Below are 21,522 nucleotides of genomic sequence, written 5' to 3' on the forward strand. Positions count from 1 at the left end.
GAGGGGGGAAAAGACAAGTTTCCTGTTCGTGTCTTTCTCCCTTAAATTCTGCATCCACTATGTGCCGAAGTCACCACTAGCACATGCAGCGCTCGCTTTTTTCAAAGTGGGAAACTCGCCACCGCTTGGATCTCATAGTTCACGACTTTTTTTCCACACACACCCCTCTTCCCTTCACAGGCAACTGCCAGCACTTCATAGCCGCTCAGACCCAGCGTTTCCCCAGAAGTTATCTGCGTGCAAAGGCAGCACCGACACGATTTGAAATAAACGCCGCAGCCCGGCGCAGTGGCCCTTTTCGGGACAGGCGGCCCGGGGGTCGTGTCCTTGGAGCCTCGGGCTCTACGGACTGCGAGCGCGGCCCGGGGCCCACCGCCATGACAAGGGCAAGCCGGCCGCCGCCAACGGCCTGCAGCGCTTCGGGACACGAAACGACGCAGGAGCAGCGCCGGATCCGACTGACCGGCTCGTCGTGCAGCCGCCCTTCCCTCTGAGGGGGCCGCCGCGGGCGGGAAAGCGGCCGGCGGTCCCCTCAGGAGCGCGGCAGCCGTTGGAGCCCGCGAGCGGGCAACGGACCGAGGAGGCGGCCGCGCGCACGCGCCGCTGCCCGTCTCCCCTCCGCCCAATCCCCGTCCTCGCTCGCCAGCCCCGCCCCTTCTCTTTGAACGCCGATCTAGTTACCGCAGCCGCCGCTCTCGGCCAATCGCCGTCCGCGCTGCCGCGGCGCCGCCCAATCGGCGGTGCGGCGGGTGAAGGGGTGGGGGTGTGTGTGTGTGTGTGTGTGGTGGGGGGGGAAAGGCATGACGCAGCGAGTTTTTCCCCTCGCGGCGCCTGGCGCCGGCTCTCGGCGACGGCGAGGTCGTCGCTCCGGCCTGTGACGCTGTGACGCACAGGTACGTGAGGGGCCGGCGAGCCCGGCGGTCACGTGGGGCGGGCGCTGCCGTTGCTGCTGCTGCCGCCGCTGCCGCTGCCAGGCGCCGCGGGTCCCGTGCGGTCGGCCCGCCGCTCCGCCGCCCCTCCTCCTCCTCCTCCTCCTCCTCCTCCTCCTCCCTACCCCCCCCCCCCCCCCCCGCCGCATGTCGCTGGCGGCGCGCCCCGCTCCCCGTCAGCCGACCGTCGACCGCCGCCGCCTCCTCCTCCACCGCCGCGACCGCTGCCGCCGCCGCCGCCCTTGATGTGGTTCGGGGCCGGGCGGGGAGAAGATGCCGCCGTCCAAGTCCCGCAAGATCGCGATCCTGGGCTACCGGAGCGTGGGTGAGCGCGGGGCGCCGCCGTGAGGCGATGGGGGGGGGGGGGGAGGAGGAGGTGGTAGTGGCGGGCCGTTGGGGCGGAGGTGCGGGCGGGCCGTCCCGGGCTCCGCAGCGCCCCCCCCCCCACCGGGGAGTGTGGCCCGGTCCGGCGGCCCCGGCCGCATCGCCCTCCCCCGCGGCAGCAGGTGCAGCGGCGGGGAGGGAGGGCCGGGCCGCCCCGCTTCCCGCCGCCGGGAACGCGCAGCCGCGGGCGGGCGGGCCCCGCCATGGCGGCGCCGCAGAGCGCTGCGGGCCCGGGACTGCGGGAGCGGGGCCGCCGCGCCCTTGAAGGGGAAGTTTTCCTCGCCCCGCTGCCGCGATCCCGGACGGGCCTTCCCTAACGGACACCGGGAAACGGGGGCGGGGGTGGCGGCGAGGAGGGTCCTGCCACCGGGGAGGGGGATGCCGGTGCGCTGGTAGCTCTCCCTGAGGTGCCGGTCGTGTCCCCCCGTCCCCCTCCCGGGGAACGGAGCGGGGGGGGGGCGTGTCACACCAGGCCCCTGGGACCGGTGAGGGATGCGGTGCCGACCGGGAGCGCTCCGGTCCCGCTGGCTTCAGGGAAGCTGGGATCAAACCGCCTCCAAACGCGGCCCTGCGCAGGATTTAGAGCCGGTTCTGAGATGCCGAGGGGAAAACCGGGTTGATTTGTTCCCATTTCTGGCCTTTTGTTTTTCTTTTTTTTTTGTGTGTGTGTGTGTGTGTGTCTTTGCATTAGCGTAGCGAAGCCGACTGCCGACCGGTTGTACTCACTAAGGCCGTGGGGTTGTACTGACTCTGTGGTGTCCCCAGCACGGGATGGTGTTGCTCAGCAGCACGGTGCTGCTGGTACAGTCCAGCACCCTATGTGGAGGAACTTCCTGGAAGCGTCTGGCACAAGTCTATAGTAGCTGATAGGGTTTTTGTTCTATAACTGCCCACACCTGTAATCCTTTCTCCTCCTACGTTCACCGTTTTTGATGGAAAATAGTTTCAGATGTTTCAATGTTTGGGCTCCTAAAGCGGAGGGGAATAAGCCATACTACAGCCATCCTAATCGATCAAACTTAAAAGCATAGATCAATGTTGAAGATAATGTGTGGTTGGAAAAAAAAAAAAGATGTTAGAGAGATACTGTGCTGACCTAAGAGGGGTTTTTACATGAAAGTAGCGGCTAAATCAGTAATCTGTCTTCTGTTATGCACTCAGCAGAAAGAACCCTTAAAAAAAAGCTTTTTTAAAGATTAAAAAAATGCTAAGTAAGGGGAGCTGTTTCTTAGATTTTGTATGTAACTGCAGCCTGACTTTGAGATGGGGTGGCGTAAAAATTATAATGAATTTGTATAGTCCTTAAAAGGAGCAGTGAGTAGTAGATTGGTCAGTTTGCATAGTATATTTGACATCGCTTGTTGCAGTCAGTTTCATTGTCTGTCTTGTGTGTTATGTTTTCTCTTTTGTCTCAGAGCACTAGTGGAAACGAGCAATGGGCAGTATAAGTGGGAAGGAAGAATGCTTGAAATTCTGCCCTTTAGAAGTCTCTGATGGGGCTGGGTGTACTCTTGAGCTTTGGTCTTTTGTCTGTTGACAATGACAAGCAGCAGTCAAAAAATCAGATGATAGTATATACTATATAGTATATACTCGATTGAGGAAAAGTAGAAGAAATAGTATAGTATTGTTGATCTACTTGGTGATGTTTTGAGTAATAGTACTCATACGGAAAGGATGTGCAAAAAGCTAACGTCTGTTAAGACCTACCGCTGAACTTCTTCAACTAAAGTTTCCCTGAGTAGTGCAGTATTAGGCTTGATGGGACAAGATCGGCTTTATTAGGACAGCTACAAGTTGTATGAACGTAGAATTAAGAGGGGGGAAGAATTCTGGTTAACTGTAGTTTTCCTTTTATTCTCCTTGACAATTTTGTGTTACCTCTTAGGTAAAAATCTTGCATGTTAAAACTGCAAAGTTACTCTTCTTAAATATGGGAGCATTAAATTTTTAGGCAAATACTTATGTAAAGTTCAAAGCTGTTAGAAAAACAAGGAAGTTAAACCGAGATTTAGGTCGGGTCCTCTGCTTATCCAAGTATGCCTCCTAAAGTCTAGGAGGATAGTGACTTAGTTTGGCTTCAGAGAGCTTTTGAGTAAGTCTTGCTTTGTATTACAATGGCAAGAACGTTACCTGAACCCTGGGTAAGAAGGGATCTAAATCTCTTCTTAGGACAAGCTTTTGGGTGGTAGGAAATGAAGAGCATTTCCTCTGGGGAAAATGCAACCTTTGAATAGAGCTAACGTTCATTAAGGCGGGGAATAATGCCAAAATCTGAAGGGCTTTAAGAAAATGTTTTCTAAATTTCCTTTTATAATTAGGGAGCTACATTGCTTTGCCATTAACATTAATCTCGACCCTGGAATGAGGGGGGCTAACGCTGGTAAGTTGTAAAATGTTTACAGTTTTATAGGTTAGCATAAATGCTTAGGTGACCTGCTCTGTGAAGTTGCAAGCTCTACTTGGAATCTGTGGGGTGTTTGAGATTAAGCTAATTAGAAAACAGTGAGCTTTTTTTTTTTTCCTGTGTCTCTTTCAGTTATGTGTTGAAATAACCAGGTTTTGATGACATATTTCAAGCAGTGAGCTGTTTCCTACAGTTGATGATTCAACAATTTTGCGTATCTTTCAGGTTATGAGTGTGTATAGTAATGGGCAAGCATGTCCTCCACGGGCATTTGTGAAACAGAATCTGAATCTTGTACTGGCTTCACGCTAAGCCCTTGTTTCTTTTACTTACGTTAAATTTTATTCTTATCCTAGTGCTCTTGTCAGATAAACTAGAGGTTGGGAGTGGTATTCTGATATAATAGTTCTCGGAATAGAAAATTCAGGAGTCTGCTTGTTTGAATACACTCCCTCTGTCTTTCAACACCACCATCAACCCTTTCATATGTGAAACTAGTGTTCTTTGCAGATGGGAGAGATCACGGTGGAAGCCTCGTGAATTCCCAGGCAGACACACTTTCTGAGATGCAGACAGAGTATTTGCCAGGAACTTCGGGACTTGTTTTTTGGTGAGGAAGGCCAACTATGTGTGGGTATAGCACACAGGTTGTGGCATGACGCTAGACAAAAATCACACAAGAATGTCTCCTTTGGGTTTTGCTCAGGCTTAAATCAGTTGTAAGAAAGTTACATTCCATTATGTAAGTGTGCTTGCCTCAGTGAGGGTCTCAGTAGAAATCAGATGGATTTCATCCCAAAATCTGATAGTTTCACGATGGGAGGAGCTCGACTTTGATTATTGTTGTTTGATAAGTGACCAGAGCGGACCAGCTACTTGAGATTTGATTCTGGGAAAAAACTGTCTTATGCATGATAAAGCATAACATTTTTCAAAGTTACTGCCTTCACTAAAAAGAATCTTCGTACTTGTATTTTGGTCATAATTTAATATATCCCAGATATAATTGGAAATAATGGATTTGCATGGAAATAAATCAAGCAAGACTAAGATTTTCTGGATCGCTTCAGAATAACGGCCACTCTAAAAAGCAGCATGTAGTTGTCCAGAGTGCTTTATGCTCAGTTTGGTTCTTTTTTGTTTATAGAAGAAATATGTAAATTCAGACCACAGATGCCTGTATGAAAGAAGAAGCTTCTTAGATCATCTTGTAAAGTACCTTATTACTGGGATTCTTGGTATTCTATTGAACCGATGGATTTAAGATAAGCAGGGAGGTGTTGTTTGGGTCAGCTTCTTCAGTCGTAGGTCACGATCTCAGCCTGACTTGGGTTTTTTTGCCTTTTTTATAGCTCAGGTTGCTGGTATTACAGATACATGTGCAGAAACTGGAATCCTGTTTCTGAATTTTACGTGTTTGGACTGGTGATCTGAAAATGCTTTCCTGGTCAGTTTATTGCTCTGAGGGGGAAATCCAGTTAAGTTAGTGGTGACTTAGCTATTTTCTTCCCCAGCTAAATAAGTCAACTCTTTTGTGTAGGTGGAGAGCAGTCCATACTGCAGGCAGAAGTAGTTGTGGTCTGTGACTGCAGCGTGCAGGTAGCAAAAAAACCTGTAACGGAACAAAATTATCTGCCAAGGTTAGGTTTATATGGAAAAGCTTCCAGGTGGCTGTATTAAGCTAAAAAGCACTTTTCCCCCCTCCACCTTGCCTGAAAGCAAGAAAGACAGAAAAAGCAGTACCTTTAATATGTACTTGTAAACAGTAAGAATAATTGTTAGGACAAAACGTAGTTACTAGTTTTGAAAACTTGAGTTATTTGAATATTAGGAGGTTTGTATTGTAAAATGGAGTTAAGGCTTTGCTTTTTGCTTCTGAAAGATGGCATCTGTTCGCACAGCAGTATACCGCCCTGAGGAGGTATCCCTTTGATATTGGACGGAGGGAAGTGGTAATTTTAGCAGGCAATAAATTGCCCGTGTAAATGTCAGGAGAGAAGGAATGGAGAAATTACTGCTCTTGTGTGCTGCAGTTTGGTTTACAGAATTGGTTGTGTCTGCAGCATTGGAAAGCCTGAGATTTTACAGGAAAATTGAGAGGTTCAGGATCCAGCTGATACCGAAGGTTAAAATTCTGCCGAGTCCCTAACAAGTGCCAAGATTATTTTCATAGCGCTTCCCTCGTTAGGACTGCATGCGCTCTGCTGGGGTGCAGCAGTGCTGCTAAAAGGAAAGGTTGCAGCTACCAGGGGACTGAAATGAGGCTGGAAATGCCAGCTTTAATTGCATTTTGGTGTGAGTGACTATGCTGTTCAACAGTGAAAGTTGCTACAGCGCATTTGATCGCAGTAGCTGGAAGCGCTAGAGGCAGCATGTTCAGCTGTAATATCAAGCCACAGTAGGGTTATTTGAGGACACCATTTCAGGATTAACTCTTAAATTGCCTACTCTGATCTCTTAATGGTAACACTTGCAGGTTTTGCTTGTATATGTGAGTGTTTTGGTATTTGATTACTCAACTTAGAGTTAATGTTGATGGGAGAAACCAAATGAAATGTAGATCCTGTAATTTATAAGCTATATAAAGTTGAAGCTCTTCATTTAGATACACTACACTGCCTTAAGTGTAGGTTCTGGGTAAACCAACCACCTCTGCGGTACACGCTGCTGTGGAAACTTAGAATAACCACGCGTTGGGGATTAGAAGAGCAGGCTAAAATGTGATAAACTACCGATGACTATTAACTTCCTGTAGCTCTCCCGAAGGTGAAATTCAAGGGTGTATTTTAAGAACTGCTCAACTTAATTGTGTATTCAATCCAAATCAAAACAGCTTCTCTGTGGGATGTTCATAATGCACTCAAGCTCTGCAAGTCCTGCATGAGTCTAAATTGCTTGGTGTCATCTCAAATTATCCTAAATCGGAAGCTGCAAACATGAAGCATGGTATGTAAAAACACAAAGCTGCCCTTGTCAGTCATGGATCTGTTCTCCTTAAGGACTTGAGAGGCTTCCCTTTGTTTTCCAAGGCCTATATTTGAAGTGAACGACAAAATTGTTGTGAATTTGGTAATGTAAGAAACTAAAATGTGCTTCCTGAATTTTGGGGGTTGGTTGTTGCTTAAAATTTCTCTCTTCCAATCCTAGTCAGGACATTTGCTTTCCTATATGGTTCTTGCACACTGATGGCAGCTATCTTGCAAATGGGGGTATATGGGATGGGGAAAAAGGGAAGAATGTGGAGAAAGCTTCTTATATGTTGTTTAGCAGACCACTTAACAAGATTTATGATCATCAGGTTTACCAAAAACATGAATGTGGGCCATTAAAGATTGTATTTCCTTCTTGAGAAATACCAAGTACAGTGGATGCTGAATTGTTTTTTTTGGGGGGGAAGGATGCTTGTATTGAACTTGTAACGAGGGAGTAAACTGAGGCAGTTTTTGAACAAAGTGCTGAAACAGGCTTTCAGGTGCAGCTTATCTCAAGTTATCCCCTGCCACTTTGTTTTTAATTGCCATGTAATGAAGGCAGATGCAAATGAACTATGTAGGGTGGGGCTTGGCTTCCCTTCCCACAAGGTGAACTAATCCTGCACCATGGCTGGAAGTTCCACCTTCCTGCCCCCACCCGGGTGCTGGCACTGGCATGCTGGAAGCCTGGTCACCAGCTCGGGGAATTGATTTCTTTGAAAAGTAAAGCAACCAGAAGGAAAAGTTTTCATGTCATTCAGCTGGTTGGCTCTGTGAGTACAACCTGGACAGAGGGAACAGGAGCTCTTCTGGGGGAGGGTGCAGCAGGCTCGTTGTGGCCGGGCAGACTTTACTTCAGTCAGACGTATTATGAAACCACATCTGTAAGTATTTTCCTCCACCACTCCAGATAAGTGTGAGTGGTGGTTTTTGTAAACTTTCAACAGCGGGCCTTTTGAACCGGAGTAGTTCTCTTGATGGAAAAGAGATAGCCTTGTAAAGGTCGTGAAATGTGCATTAGGGAACCACGAAGAAATCAAGTTTTTCAAGATTCTTGTTTAAATAGCCTTCTAATCTAATCATTACATGCAGAATCGAGGAAAAGTGAGATGTTTGACCTGGGGTAAATCTAAAACTTGTTCTGAAGTCTTCAGATTCAGATGATGCTTCAAGTGAGATGATCTGGAATTTTCTGGAAGTGCTTGGTAGTAAAGATGCTGCAGTGGATCAAAGCCAAAGCTCCAGACTATGATCACAGAATCATAGAATCATTTAGGTTGGAAAAGACCTTTAAGATCACAGAGTCCAACCGTAAACCTAACACTGCCAAGTCTACCATTAAACGATGTCCCTAAGTGCCACCTCTGCATGCCTTTTAAATACCTCCAGGGATGGGGACTCAACCATTTCCCTGGGCAGCCTGTTCCAATGCTTGACAACCCTTCTGGTGAAGAAATTTTTCCTAATACCTAATCTAAATCTCCCCTGGTGCAACTTGAGGCCGTTTCCTCTTGTCCTATCTCTTGTTACTTGGGAGACCAACACCTGCCTCAGTACAACCTGTACAGCAAACTGTAAGGCATTCAGAATGATTGATTGCCTCCCTACTTGGAAAGCCAGTGGAAAACAAATGTAAATGTTCTGTTGCTTTTCAGAGTAATCTTCAGTGTTTGCTAAGATACCCTACAAAATACCTGTTTCCTGCAAATACTGGTTGACTCCTCAACCTGGATGACTCCTACTTTAGTTGTAAGCATTTATCAACACTGTTGCAGCATTGAGATGAGTCACAACTACTTAATCTTTTTAGATGCACTGCTTCTTCCTCAGTTTACCATATGCATTTTGATCACTGTACGTGCAAATTTTAAGTATAGTTGGATGAAGGATGTGGAATCAGACAGTGGTGAAAAAGGTAGTGGTATAAACAGATGATACAAGTTCTCAAAGTGCAGATTTTGGATTATCAAGCATGATGTGCTGGTCAAGTTGAAGACAGGACAAGCAAAAAATAGCTTGAACCTTGGGGGCTCCTGCAAAAGGGAGGTCTACTTGGAATTTCTTATGGGACTTCTTACGTGCATTAGAGAACTTGCAACTAGAACATGAGGAGGAAATTTATAGTAGTTTAATTTGGATGAAATCTTCAAGAGTTTGTGAATAATGGCCAAAGGTTAATCTTTTGAGGCATAAGACTAAGGAACAAAAGACCCTAATGTGTGACTCTCAGAAGAGTTGTGGTGCTTCTATATTAAGTAGATAAGAACTGAAGAAATCACAATTCCCTGATAGATTATGCTTTAAACAGTAAAGTTTCCTTTCAGCTCTCTTTTTTTAGTATTACACTGAAGTCTTAAAGAATGAGGAGTTAATACTTCTGGAATGGTTACCAGTATTCTTAGGTATTTTAGATTACAAGAACCAGAACAGCATGCATGACAAATGTTAGCTAGTTATTTGTGTTCTGTGGAGTATTGAGTTAAATGAATTTTAATTTGGAAAAAGAGGGAATACATAAGTGGTCTTCAGCGTGTGGGTGTGAACATGTGCAAGTGTAATACAAAATTATGATATGAAAGTGTCTCTTGACAACATTGTCTCCTGAGTTAGTGGGGTGCATCTGTCTAGCTTCAACAACTTGTCAGATTGTATTGCCAAAACTTCATTCAATATGTACGACCTCCTTTAAAGGTACTCTTGCTATATGCAAAAGAGCTGGGATGCATAATATGTAGGAAAACTCCCATTAAATCTGTCCTACAAACTGTCAAAACAATCAAGCACTTGACATTAAGGCAGTAAAGTGTATTTTGCTTTAAGGCTTGGTCCTCCATTAATAACAGATTTTTGGTGTTCCAAAATCTGTTTCAAAATTAGCATTTTTAATTAGAACTGGAAGTTTCTGCTTTGAAATATGCATACAAACAAGCACCGTGTTTTGTAGTTTGCTGCAGTACCTTCTTCTCCATTTCTTTCTTAGAAATGTCTGTTTCTGATACATGTTCTGCTTCATCTGTATGGTTTGACACTGGTGAATAAATTCTGAAGAAAGGTGTTAGTTGTGCTGTTTTAACGTTTTTTCATGTTTGGAGAAAAAGGTTGTCAAAATTCTTGATAAACCTTTTGTGGTTACTAAACTTAAGTCTAAAAATTCTTTAAATGTGAGGTAATTCAAGTTTTACTGAACAGTAGAGCTAGGAAGAACAAGAAGGTGTCTGAATGTTTCAAAATCATGTTGTTTATATGGAGTGTATCAAGGAGTCTTAGGACACCTAAACCATTTTTCTGCTTGTTCTTCCTCAACTGCAAAATACCTTTTATCCCCAAGTGTGATGGTAGGAGAGAGGAAGAGCTAAAGTGAAACTTCCAGAACTGTTTCAATGACTAGCTTGTTGAAATTTCTTCTGGGCGAGTGTCTTGGATGGTGTTCCTAAGCCTAGCATTGGGTTGTCCTTTTGTCGCAACCAACTGCTATGAACAAGTGTAAGTTAATGATAGTACAGAAAAAGAAGATGATGTCTTCTCTCTTTGCATTTCCAGGCAAAAAGATTGTGATCTTAAAAAGCCATTATCTTGTATACAATTTATAGCTAATGATGAGACTGTAGGATATACTTTTCTTTTTTCTGAAGATGGTCATATGAACATCCCGTTATTTTGACATCCAGCTGCTTATGTGGGCATGGACTGTACATCCCAAAGGTTGAAAAGGTTTAAAGATGGAGGTTGGTAAGGAGAAAAAGGGGTATATGGATCTGAGTTTTAAGGGCAGCTTATTGTGGGGAAAGTTGGTCCATACCTGTCCGTTTCTTACAGCATGGAAGTGTGGAAACCAAAAATGAAGTTACGGGTTATTTCCCAAGTAGCCAAGCTATGGAAGTAAGCAACTTCTGAAAGTCTTTGCTGTACCTATGGTAAATCTTGGCCCTTGACCTATTTGCCTGTGATAGTTAATATTTTATCCATTTCTGCCAAGTAGATGTGATGTACTTAGTTTCTTAGATACTGTTTAAAATAGACTTGAATTTAAGATTAGCTGGATGAATTTACGGTTTAACTGGATAATAGCAGAGTAAAAATTGCTATTCCACTTTGAGAATTTTATTTGTGTTGATATTCAGACACTTGTGCAGCAGACAAATACAACGTACTGCTCTGTCTCTTGAAGGCTGTTGGCCTGAAGTTGGGTTGCCTTAAACTGTAGCTTGATACTCAACTCCTTGTCCTAGTTGCATGGTTGTGCTAGTGGAGTGCTGGGAAGTGAAGAGTCCAGCTTCTGTTGGCAAGTGCTTCCTTAGGTGCTGGAGCTGGACTGGCTGGAAGACACTTCACTTGTGAAAGACAGTCTAAATGAAAAAATAGTTTAATGTCAGGTTGCAAGTGTCATCCTCGGCTACCTCCCTCAGCTATTTTCAACTGGTTGGGAAAGGGCAGGGTGAGGGTGTTGGGTTTTGGGTTTTTTTTTCAAGTACTACTTTGTGAGCCAGCAGGTTGATACACACTGGTTAGGAAGGTAAGAAGGCCAGCTGGCTGTCATGACAGCAAGAACTTTATAGTATGGTATAGCAAACAAGGGTTACCTATTCTATTTTTTCTGCCCTGTGGCAAAATCAGCTATGTCATGTCATACCTGATGGATCTTTGGCTTAAATTCCCTTAAAATTTCCCAAGGTTGGGGGGCTCTAATGATTCTTATGGTACTCTGCATGGTGTTATCCTTACCCCAGAGTCTTTTTTTCCTGGTGTCTTACCCACATCTGTCATGCTGTGATTTAAGTATATTGTTACTTTGAACCTTCCTTACTGTTAACAGATTATCCTCTGTATTCAGAGGCTACTCTGTTATGTTGATTTGGTAAGTGTGTAAATGAAGAAGGCTTGCATTCAGAGTTAGTGGGGAGGGGTTAATGACTAACTCCAGCTGTATAAAGTGCTATGGTATGAAGATGGCATATAACAGATTGTAGCTTTCTTCAACCCTGATTAATAGAGAGGAGGAACTTCACGTGTTAAGCAGAAGGAATGTGGAAGATGCCTATAAAGTTAAGTCAAAGATGTAGAATTGAACTGGAGGAGAGACAACAGTAACTTATCAAAAGTTGTTCTGAATCCTTTGGGGGGAGAGTTTTTCTAGAGGAAGGTGGAGTTCAGGCATACTGTTTTTTATGTTGGCATGGTCATATATAGATCCACAGCAGCCTTGTGCTAGCACAGGAGAGTTACAAGTGGTCAAGGCTCAACTGTATGATCATTAATCAAGACTGTCTTAGTGTCTACCTATGCATCTGTTGACAGAGGTATGAGTTGACCGTGTCCTCTCTTCCTGGTGGAAGAGAGAGTCAACACTAATCTTTGTCAGTATCCCTAAAGACCAACTTCTCTGTTTTGTGCTAAGAGATGTTAGTGTTGTCAGGGTTGGTACTGCAGTTCCTGATGCTTCATGCAGCTTTGGGAACTTTCAGCAGCGCAGGTCATGGCAGGTGAATAGTGCTGTGTGCTGGCATGGACATGCTGTGTGCTGCCTGTAGCAGCACTGTTTCCATGAAAGTCAGGTTTTGACTGCCACGTGCATTGCTGGCATTTGTTGACATTGGGTTCATCAGACTTTGGACCATCGGTGGGGGCACAGAGTTCGTTACATTAACGGACTACTTCATAATCAAGTATAGTGCTACAGGCTGAAGATGCCTTTTGTTGCCGAGATCTTCTAGTGATTATTATGCAGTTAGATTGAGAGATATATATTTAATAGGTTGTAAAAGTAGCCTGCCTGTAGTTATTGGAACAAATCAGTAATATCTTCAGGTTTTGCTACAGGTTGGCAAATAGCTCTGTGGACCTTCTGTCAGAGTGAGGCTGAAGTTTCTTAGCTATAGCTGCTGGATATGTATCCCACTATTTGCTTGGTAATGTTACCAAGAGAGGGGATATGACCATTACTACTTTGTCACGATTTCGTCCCATACCTGCTCTCTGTCATCCTACTACAAGGAAGAGAGAAATAAATCTCTTACTATTGTTCTTGCAATTCCAAGAAGATCCTTGAGACTCTGTTTTGTATGTGTTTCAGTAGTACTGTCAAAAGGGTCCCTTTCTCACCGTTTCAGCTGCATTTCTGACAGTTGACTTGTCATTACGATATGCTCAGGGTCAAGCTCCTAGACTTGCCTTTTTAAAATGATGCCAGGAAAATTTCACTGGCATTTTCAGAGACTTAGCCCTCTGCTTGGTGGTGGTTGTAAGCAATGATAAGGTATGGTGGCCACAGCATTGGCAAGTCAATGCTATGGCTCTACTCCTCGTAAAGATCTTTACAAAGGAAGATCCTTAGGGAAGACCTGCATTTCAGTGAAACAGTACTGATCTGTTGAAAGGCTGAGGCCTTTCATCTTGGTAAGGGTTCTGTGCTATTAAAGTTTTCTCTGTTACTGGTGTAGATCAGGTGGTCTAAAAACATAAGTGAGGTTTGCAGTGAAAGGAAGAGGAAAGAAGAGTTTATCCTGTGTTCTTACTGAAATGTTAAGTTTAAAATCCTAATTCGTACCTGTGTACTCTGTCATGTTTGATGGCACATTGCTTTACCAGGTGGTCAGTAGTAGCATGTAACTTAGTGTGGCTGGTGTTAACTTCAGCCAGTTGTGTAGAAAGGAAAAAAAGGAAAATGATGGCTACAAACCCCTGGTAAAGCTGCTTTATCCCATGTGGTGTGCACAGAGTAGAGTTCATTGGCTTCTGCTGTTAAATTCAACCATGCTGCAAGTGCAGTTAAGGCAGTATCTGTGTAGTGGATGGAGAGCTGGTGCTGGTAACTGCAGTTGGAAAGACCCACTTGTTGAAGAAGTGCTAAAATCTGCTAGTCCTGATATTTCTGGCTTGCAGAAAGGTAAAGTTGTATACCCCAGTGATGTTTAGCGTCAAGAAAGACCTGACTGGAAGTTGGGAGTTCATTCCCTTGTGTTGAAACTGAAACCTTCAAGATGGAAACGGGGAATGCATGGAATGCATTAAAGCAAGAGATATGTGTTTTTATTTCTAATGACATAGCATTTAAAACTGATTTAATGAAGAAACAATGACAGTTACTGAAAGTATCTTTCCAAGACATTTCATGTTGTACGTACCTCATGATCCAAGGAAAGGTCAAGTTTATTCAGATACCTAATTAGCTGCTTGAAGTGTGTGCATAGGGAGAGAGGACTTGGCTGCTACCCAGCAGTACAAGCTGAATTTTGCCTCTTCAGGGGGAAATCAGTACAAAGTTCAGGCTCTTTCCATCTTAAGTGTATCATAAACTGAAACATTAGAGTCTGATCTTTAAGCTTAATAAGCTTCCCTTTACAAGTGCAATATATCAAGTTGTACTGCCTGACTTTTAGTTTAGGAATAAATTTGCTAATTAAGCTAGCAGCACCTGCCTGATAAGTTGTCTCCGAATTGCTACCGTCACCTGAAATATTTTGGGCATGGTGCTGCGGAGAGGGAGGTGGGAAGGTGCTGCAGGGATGCACAGTTTCTGCAGAAAGTCTGAAGGGAATACAGAAGATGGTATTTATCTCAGCAAATATTGGTTGACTGTCTGGGGTATGAATGTCTGAATTTCCTTTGCATTTAGGAGACCCCAGGATGCAGTTCCCCTGAACTATTTAAAACATCTTGGATGCGGCCATCTATGCATGTATATACCATGGCCAGGTGAGATGTATGCCACAGAACTTTTCTGGATTTTTTTATATTTTTTTTTAAGCCTGGTAACAGCTTTTCCATCTTTGACAACTGATAGTAAACACATGGAATTAAAATTGGTTTGCCTCATTAAAAGGGAAACATCAGGCAGACTGTGGCACTCTTTTTCTGCCAGCAAGGGTAACAACCAGAGGTAACTGGACTTTGCAATAAAATAACTGAAACATTTCTTCTGACATCGGGAAGTGGCAACTAAGTTGTTGCAGGAAAACAATGGAATTTTTCTTTACATACTTGGCCTGGACATCTAACACGTTGCAACAAAGCATAAGTGAACATTCAGGGATGAGCACTGCTGCAGGATGGAGCAAGCTTGCTGTTACATATCAGGGAATAAAGCACATGCTCTCTTCTTGCTTTCTTGCTTTCCCTACAGAAAATATGATCTAGGTAGCATTATTAGGACTCTTGGTTTGTGTTTTGAAGGCTCATGGCTGCCAGCCTAGCAAGGGCCTGCAGATATGCTTATGAGTTCAACTGACTGCTTTGAAATCCGAAGAAAATAAAGGAAGCCATCTGACTTCCTTTCTAAGTGATTGCCCCTCAGATTTCTTCTGGCTTGCAGAGGAATACCTTTGATAAACTTCAAGAAGATTGTGCAATGCAGAAGGAAGCGAAACAAGCATGTGTCCTTTTCTCCCTGCAGGCTTGTCTTCTTGGTGTTGCGGACCATCATGTGAACCTCCTCTTCTACAGGAAGAGTGGTTCTTGCTACAATACCTTGCCTTAGACTGTCAAATACATTTCCTTATACCCTAATATAAAAATAGATGAGGAGAAGGTAGGGAATAGGATAGAGTGCCACAGAAGTTGAAAAAGAGCTTATGTTGTCCTGAAATGCTGATCTGCTGTTTGGTTTGTCCTGAAGGTCTCTTCTGTTCCTGAGGTCCCTCACTACATTGCCAAAAGATGTCCCACTGAGGTCCTCGGACTTTTGCTCTTACAGGTTTAGAAAGGCAGATCCTTTAGTCTGTCCTTCAGAAAGCTCAGACAGCACCCTGTGAGAGGAGTGCCACCACTCTTCGTGTTGCAAATCAAGCATCAGTATCATATGAGCAAGTGCACCAGTTGAGCTCTGTGTCAGCAAGAGTTTTCTCTGTAAGCATCAGAAAATAATTTTTTAATCCTGGTATCATAATGTTGGTGTCACAAGGAAATCACTACAAAATGGATAAAACTACTGCTCAAAGTAGATGTTTATACATGATAATTCCTCATGAGTAAAAGTCTAATAGTAGAATCAAGTTGCATCTGAGTAAAACAGACTACTCATTGTATCACTGCCTCCAGAGGTTTAGAAACAGAATTCTATATTGACCCAGATGTATCATTTTTATAGTCATTAGAATAATTCACCGAACTACGTAGCAATGGTCGGCAAAATAGCAACTACATAGCCATAATTAGTACCTGGGGGAAAAATATCTTAATTAAACATAGCAAGTTGCTAATGATGAAGCCTGAGATGAATGATGAGCTGGTGATGGATTCTGAGATCATCTACTATCTTGTGAAAACATTTTTGTTGAAGAGTGATGCTATACTTCCCTTTGCTACCCAGTTAAACCTCCACCTGCTCCCAAGAAGTCGTTCAATCGCTTTCTGTGCTCTGAGGACAAATAGATAATCTGTACTGTGGAAAGGCTGCTGTCTCCATTTTGTGCATCTTGCTAGTCTGAATTAAAGAAGATAAAGATCCCATGTTCAAGTTAGAGTAAATCTCAGTATGAAAACTTCCATCTCTGAAGTGTAGTAGGTTGAGCATAGCTGTGTGTGAGATATTGAAAGCTGGGCACGCGGTCAGTCTTACCAAATTTAATATGACTGACAGCATTTCATTATGAAATTTCTTGAACCCTTCTGTGACAAAAACTAAACTAGTTTGTTCTGTAGGTAAGCCTGAGTAGATCTATGCAGAGACTAACCTAGGTAAGATGCTAGGCTTGTGGTAGGAGTGGATTAGATGCTGCCAGCAGTTAAGTGTTTAATAATTAAGCAAAGTACATAAGTAGGCATTTTAATAGAAAAAGATGGGTTAAAGAAACTATGCGTCTAAAATTCTAACAGAACAGATAATTGCAATTCTTCGTTAGTTGTTCCTGACCCCATCAAACTGTTTACTGATTGCTTATGCAGATGATTTTGAGTATTGAGAAATTCTTCCTGTTGAGATAAACCGCACTGTGCTGCCAGTGGCTGTCATCGTGGAGATGCCATGTTAGAGGGCAGCTGCAGAATTGAGCTTGCACAACGCCTTGCTTGTGGAGCTGTTGTTTGACTTGCTCGCTGGCTAGTTGCATCATATCGGTCTCCTGGGTTGGGGAGGGGGGGAAGTTGGCTGCAGATGAGAATTTCATCTGGGCTTTCCCTCTGCCTATTGTAAGGAGAATAAGGATGTGGGATGGGGATGGCAGGCAGGTGGTAGTGCACCGAAGAGAGGGCATGGCCTCTTCGGGGATGCCAGCTGTCCATGAGCCCACACATGCTCAGTTACTCATCTTCTTGGTAAACTGCCTAGTGTTGTAAAGTTTGAATTTTAAGGCTAGGTTAAATACCACAGCTCTTGTCCAAGAAGTAAAAGGATGAGTAAAAACTCGATTTGGCAATTCTTTTGCCTTGGCTATTGCAATGGTGTTTGAAACTGATGTGCTGTGACTGCACTAGTCAGAGTGTTTATGGGATGTTCCACTTTAGGTAGCGAGTGTTCTATTGTATGAACAGAAATAATGGCTTTATTTTTTGAAATGGTTCTCTGTCTGAAAACCTGTTCCTTTCTGTTTTGACAGTGGAATACTTTTCTTTACCACTCCAGCATCATATTGTAAATAATGAATTGTGTAAGCAAATACCCTTTGGGTAGTTCTGGACAGCTTGATATGGGCTTTCAGCCACCTGGGACTTGTATTCTAAACACTTGTAAAACCTGTTCTTCCCAGCCTTTACCCTTTGTCCTGTCTTTCCAGGGAGAGGGAGGGTCAGTAAGTTTGGAGAATTTTACTTAAAACTGCTCTGCCATGGAGTATCTGATGCTTTGAGTTACCACAGCAGGTACAGCTGGAGGAGTCACCCTGTTGCCCTGCCCCCAGTGTTGCCCTCGTTTGATGCACTTGTTTCTTCCAAGCCATTTTAAGCTCTCTGGTTCTGAACAGAGTCAAAATGTTAAGCCTTAATCTTCTCCAGTCAGATTTTGCAAATGCCTTTTCATCTTGAAAATCACAGGTCTCCATCTATTTAGTGAACTGCTTCCAGCAGACTTTGTCTTGCTTCTGCTCATGACGCTTCTCCTTTTGGTGTCAACAGATGTTTATTTTCCTAAAACTTGAAGACAGTGGATACACTAAAAGTACGAGCGTGGAGGATGCTACAACGAAAAGCTTAGCAAACTAAAAAACATTTGGCATTTGATCCAAATGAGGGCATATTAGAGCTGAGCCTTTTTTTGAGGTATGCACCCTTGAGTAATCAGTTAACCAAATTTTTTTTGCTGGTGTCAGGCTCTCTCACCCATTCAGGCTGAAGTGTGCTAGCGCCACATGCACATCTAGACTGCAGTATCTCCCCGCATCCTCCTCCCTGCAGTGCTCCGAGATAGAGATAGCACATCAGTAGATGCAGTTGCGTGCAGTTCCTTGGTCCGTGCCTCATGGACGTTATGTTTATGTTGTAATTCTCTCTGAAAATGTTGCCTGATCTTTCTGGGGGAAGAGGAGATAGGAGCTAAATTGTCAACTTAATTTTCTTCTCTGTCCACCAGCATAGGTCAAAAGCTGGAATAAAATCTGTCAGACAAAGTTCAAGCCAAGCTGTTGTTGACATGGTCCTGTGTGCTTCTTGAGCATGGGCTGAGACAAGGCAGTGGGGTGTTAATGACTTAGGTTTTAAATTTCTTGTGTACCCTTTGGAAGACTTGGTTTAGTGGGATAGTGTTGCACGCACTTGTCCTGAGAGGGTATGTGGCTGAATCCAAGACTGGAGAGCTTCCCTGTGGCTCCTCTAGGAAAACAGGCATCCTCTTGTGATCACAAACACATCATTACTGGTAGCCTTCTTACAAAGCTTGGAGGAATTTAGGAGGAGAGTGTTGGAACACTGGTTTTGTCTGTTTTTCTTTCCTCCTCTTTCACTGTTGGGAGGAAAGCAGTAATTAATACAGCTGGATGTTAAATGCAGCATTTTCTGTTGGCTCGGACTTATTTCTAGTATTCAGTTTCCAGACTTAGTGCAGTCAAGTCTTTCAGTTAGTTTAGGATCCTCCTTAGGAGGAAAAATGTTCAGTGATGATCTATGCTTAACTTAGCTCTCCTTATCTTAAAGATGTAACAACCTAATATAGGAATAGTTAACTTTGTTTTAAAATGGAGTGCTTAATGTGCTGGTATTGGCAAAGAATCTGGAAGCATAAACTCTGGGTAGCAGCTTCATAAACTTATAGCTCAAGAAGAAATAGCTTAAAAGTTCATTCACTCTCTAAGTGGTGTCCAAGATACACAGCTTCAAAAAGTTGCTGGGATGCATAGTCTCAGTTCTGAGTTTGTCCTTATTAGGATGATTTCAGACGTGCATGGTTGCTTTGTTTCCCCCCACCCTTGCTGGCGCAACAGTTTAAAGCTCATTGTTCTCTGCAAACTCATGCACAGTGAGTATAACACCTTTAGTTGCACTAAAGTTGCATGTATTGGAGAATGGTATCCAAGAACTTGATTTGAGAAAAAGCAACTCTTAAAAGGTCACGTGGTGGTTGGTCTTTTTGGGGGTTGTCTGAGTTTTTTAGCATTGTATCTTGAATAAACTGGCATGACTGATAGGAGACAGCAAAGGGATAAGCATGGCAGAGCTGGACGGTGTTGTTAAAATAAACCAGGTGGTGAGTTGATGAAGGTTATGGCTGTTGGAAATCCCCAAATGATGATGCTTGTGTGACACTTTCTTCCTTCTTCCTGGAGGAGTAAATCCTGGAAATGTTGCAGTTAATGAAGGAATTGACTGCACATGTAATTATAAATATTAAGCCAAACTTCCCTTGTATCACTTTCTTGCTTGTACTTTGTCTGACTTGCAATTTTTAGAATGTCTTTAAGAAAGTGACTTGCTAAGTATGCTGATAATAATAAAAAGTCAAATGTGAGTAGGTCAAGAGCCTTGTATGATGAAGCAAGAATGGGGTGGTTGGAAGTGGAAAACTGTTTTTTAATACCTCCTGAAGGAATGCTTAGGAAAGAACTTCTTCTGCAGCAAAGTATAAACATAGCATGGTCTGAGCACTGCAAGAGAGCAATCTTTATCCAAAGCAATTAATTCTTGAAAATAGTTTTACTATATAGTTCAACCACAACATTGATTACTGATGTCATTGAAAGTCTTCCACTGAGTAGGATGGTCTTGAGTCTAAATTTTGACTTGAGGTCGTATTTTGTTTGTGCTTCTTGCCAATGAGAAGAGTATAAAGGAGCATGAAGAATATGCTTATGTCCAAAAGCAGCTAATGCACTTGGGAATCTTTATAAGAGTGTATTTGTCCAGTAAACATCGTGTAATAGGATCTAGTAGAAGATGTGCTGTAATGGAAATCATGTTAAGGCTTCAGTAATGCTTTGAAAAGTCTTCAGTTGCAGAGCTTTAAAGGTGCTTTTTATGGTCAATGTATGCTATCTTGTAAAATCTTTCAAGACTAAATTAGTTTTAATTTTTTCAATCTGCTATGAAGTACAATGTTTTGTATTACTCTTTACTGGAGGTGTGTATGATCAGATCAGCATAACTGAAATTGAGACTGTTGTCTGCAAAAGTAGCAGTTAAATTGCTTTCCAAAGAAAAAAATCCAATTATGCCCCCTCAATCACTGCTTAAAATACAGCATCCATTGGTCTCTTGTAGTGTGGCATTAAGAGGATTAATAGGAGAATATATTGATCTAAAGAATTTTGAGATCATCCTTTTGTCATGGGAAATATGTCCAATCTCCTAGTCAAACCAAATTTGGCTATTTATATCCAAGTTCCTAGTTTCCTGTGCAGCGACTGAAAATTATTTCTAGTTTTCCTTGCTTCTCAACAGAAGAACCTTCCAAATATAGCAGTTTGTTAAATTTAGTTTTATGAGGATTGGACACTGCTACTTTTAGATTGGTTTTAAACTGGAGGAGGCACTTAAATTATGCTATGTTAAAACAAAAGCAGAACACATGCCGAGTAGCTTTTGCACTATTTTTCAGGAGACCCAGTTACTAGGAATAGGCACTTACTTTAAAAATAGGTCAGTTGTCATGTATAGATAGTTTAAATGAACCATACAAATGTCATACTGGCTCTTATAAAAACATTAGTGTACCTACTGGTAAGTGTAAAATGATAACAGCCTGAAGACTTGTTTCAATACAGATTATCTTTTCCTTGCTTTACAGGAAAATCTTCACTGACGATTCAGTTCGTGGAAGGACAGTTTGTTGATTCGTATGATCCAACCATAGAGAACAGTAAGTAAATAACTGATAAGCTGCTCTTCTGTGCCTAACTAACTTTTATCATAAGCCACTGTGGTTATACATACTACTTACGTGGACTTTTACATATTAATATTAATTAACTGTTAAGTTTTATGAGTCCTTTAAACCAATGCTTACCAAACTTACAGAATTGCAGCATGGAAATAGCTGTTTGCGTATTTCTCCAGACAGCTAAAATGTTTTTAACACTAAATGAAGGAAAACCTAATCAATCTGGCTATTTGCATCTCCTTCTTGTGTTATATGTATGTTGTTGGACATCTGCTTCTCTAATATAGTTGAGGCACTTCAAATTAAGTATGTAATACCTATGTGAAAATGTGTTGCTACACAGAACTGTTCCAAAGTCTCAAATGTCTCATTTGATCAGTATATCCAGATGAACACAAAGCCAGCAATACCAGTGAGGAGTAAATGACTACCTTAGAAGGTACACATGCTGTGGCCATGATAACATGATAATCGTTTAAATTACTCATATCCAACTGCTTGATAACAAGCCTGGTACACAGGCAGCTTGCTGCAAATACTGAGTAACTGACTTCAGGTGCCTCTTTTTCTCTTAGCAGTTTTTTTAATATTAGT

The 21,522-nt window shown here is 43.0% G+C and overlaps 1 protein-coding gene across 2 annotated transcripts in view; it reads left to right on the plus strand.

Moving 5' to 3' along the window:
- The first annotated feature begins 900 nt into the window (after positions 1-900).
- RHEB (Ras homolog, mTORC1 binding) overlaps positions 901-21,522 on the plus strand; it is a 42,698-nt gene continuing 22,076 nt past the window's right edge. The window contains exons 1-2 of one of the 2 annotated variants that reach the window (XM_049799130.1): positions 901-1,254; positions 20,836-20,907. In XM_049799130.1, coding sequence (XP_049655087.1) covers positions 1,203-1,254; positions 20,836-20,907 — 124 coding nt within the window. In that variant the 5' untranslated portion in view covers positions 901-1,202. The remainder of the gene's footprint in view (positions 1,255-20,835; positions 20,908-21,522) is intronic. The other variant, XM_049799129.1, reaches the window with a different exon arrangement.

The sequence above is a fragment of the Accipiter gentilis genome, chromosome 4 (genome assembly GCF_929443795.1).
Source record: "Accipiter gentilis chromosome 4, bAccGen1.1, whole genome shotgun sequence".
In the NCBI taxonomy this organism is placed as follows: Eukaryota; Metazoa; Chordata; class Aves; order Accipitriformes; family Accipitridae; genus Astur; species Astur gentilis.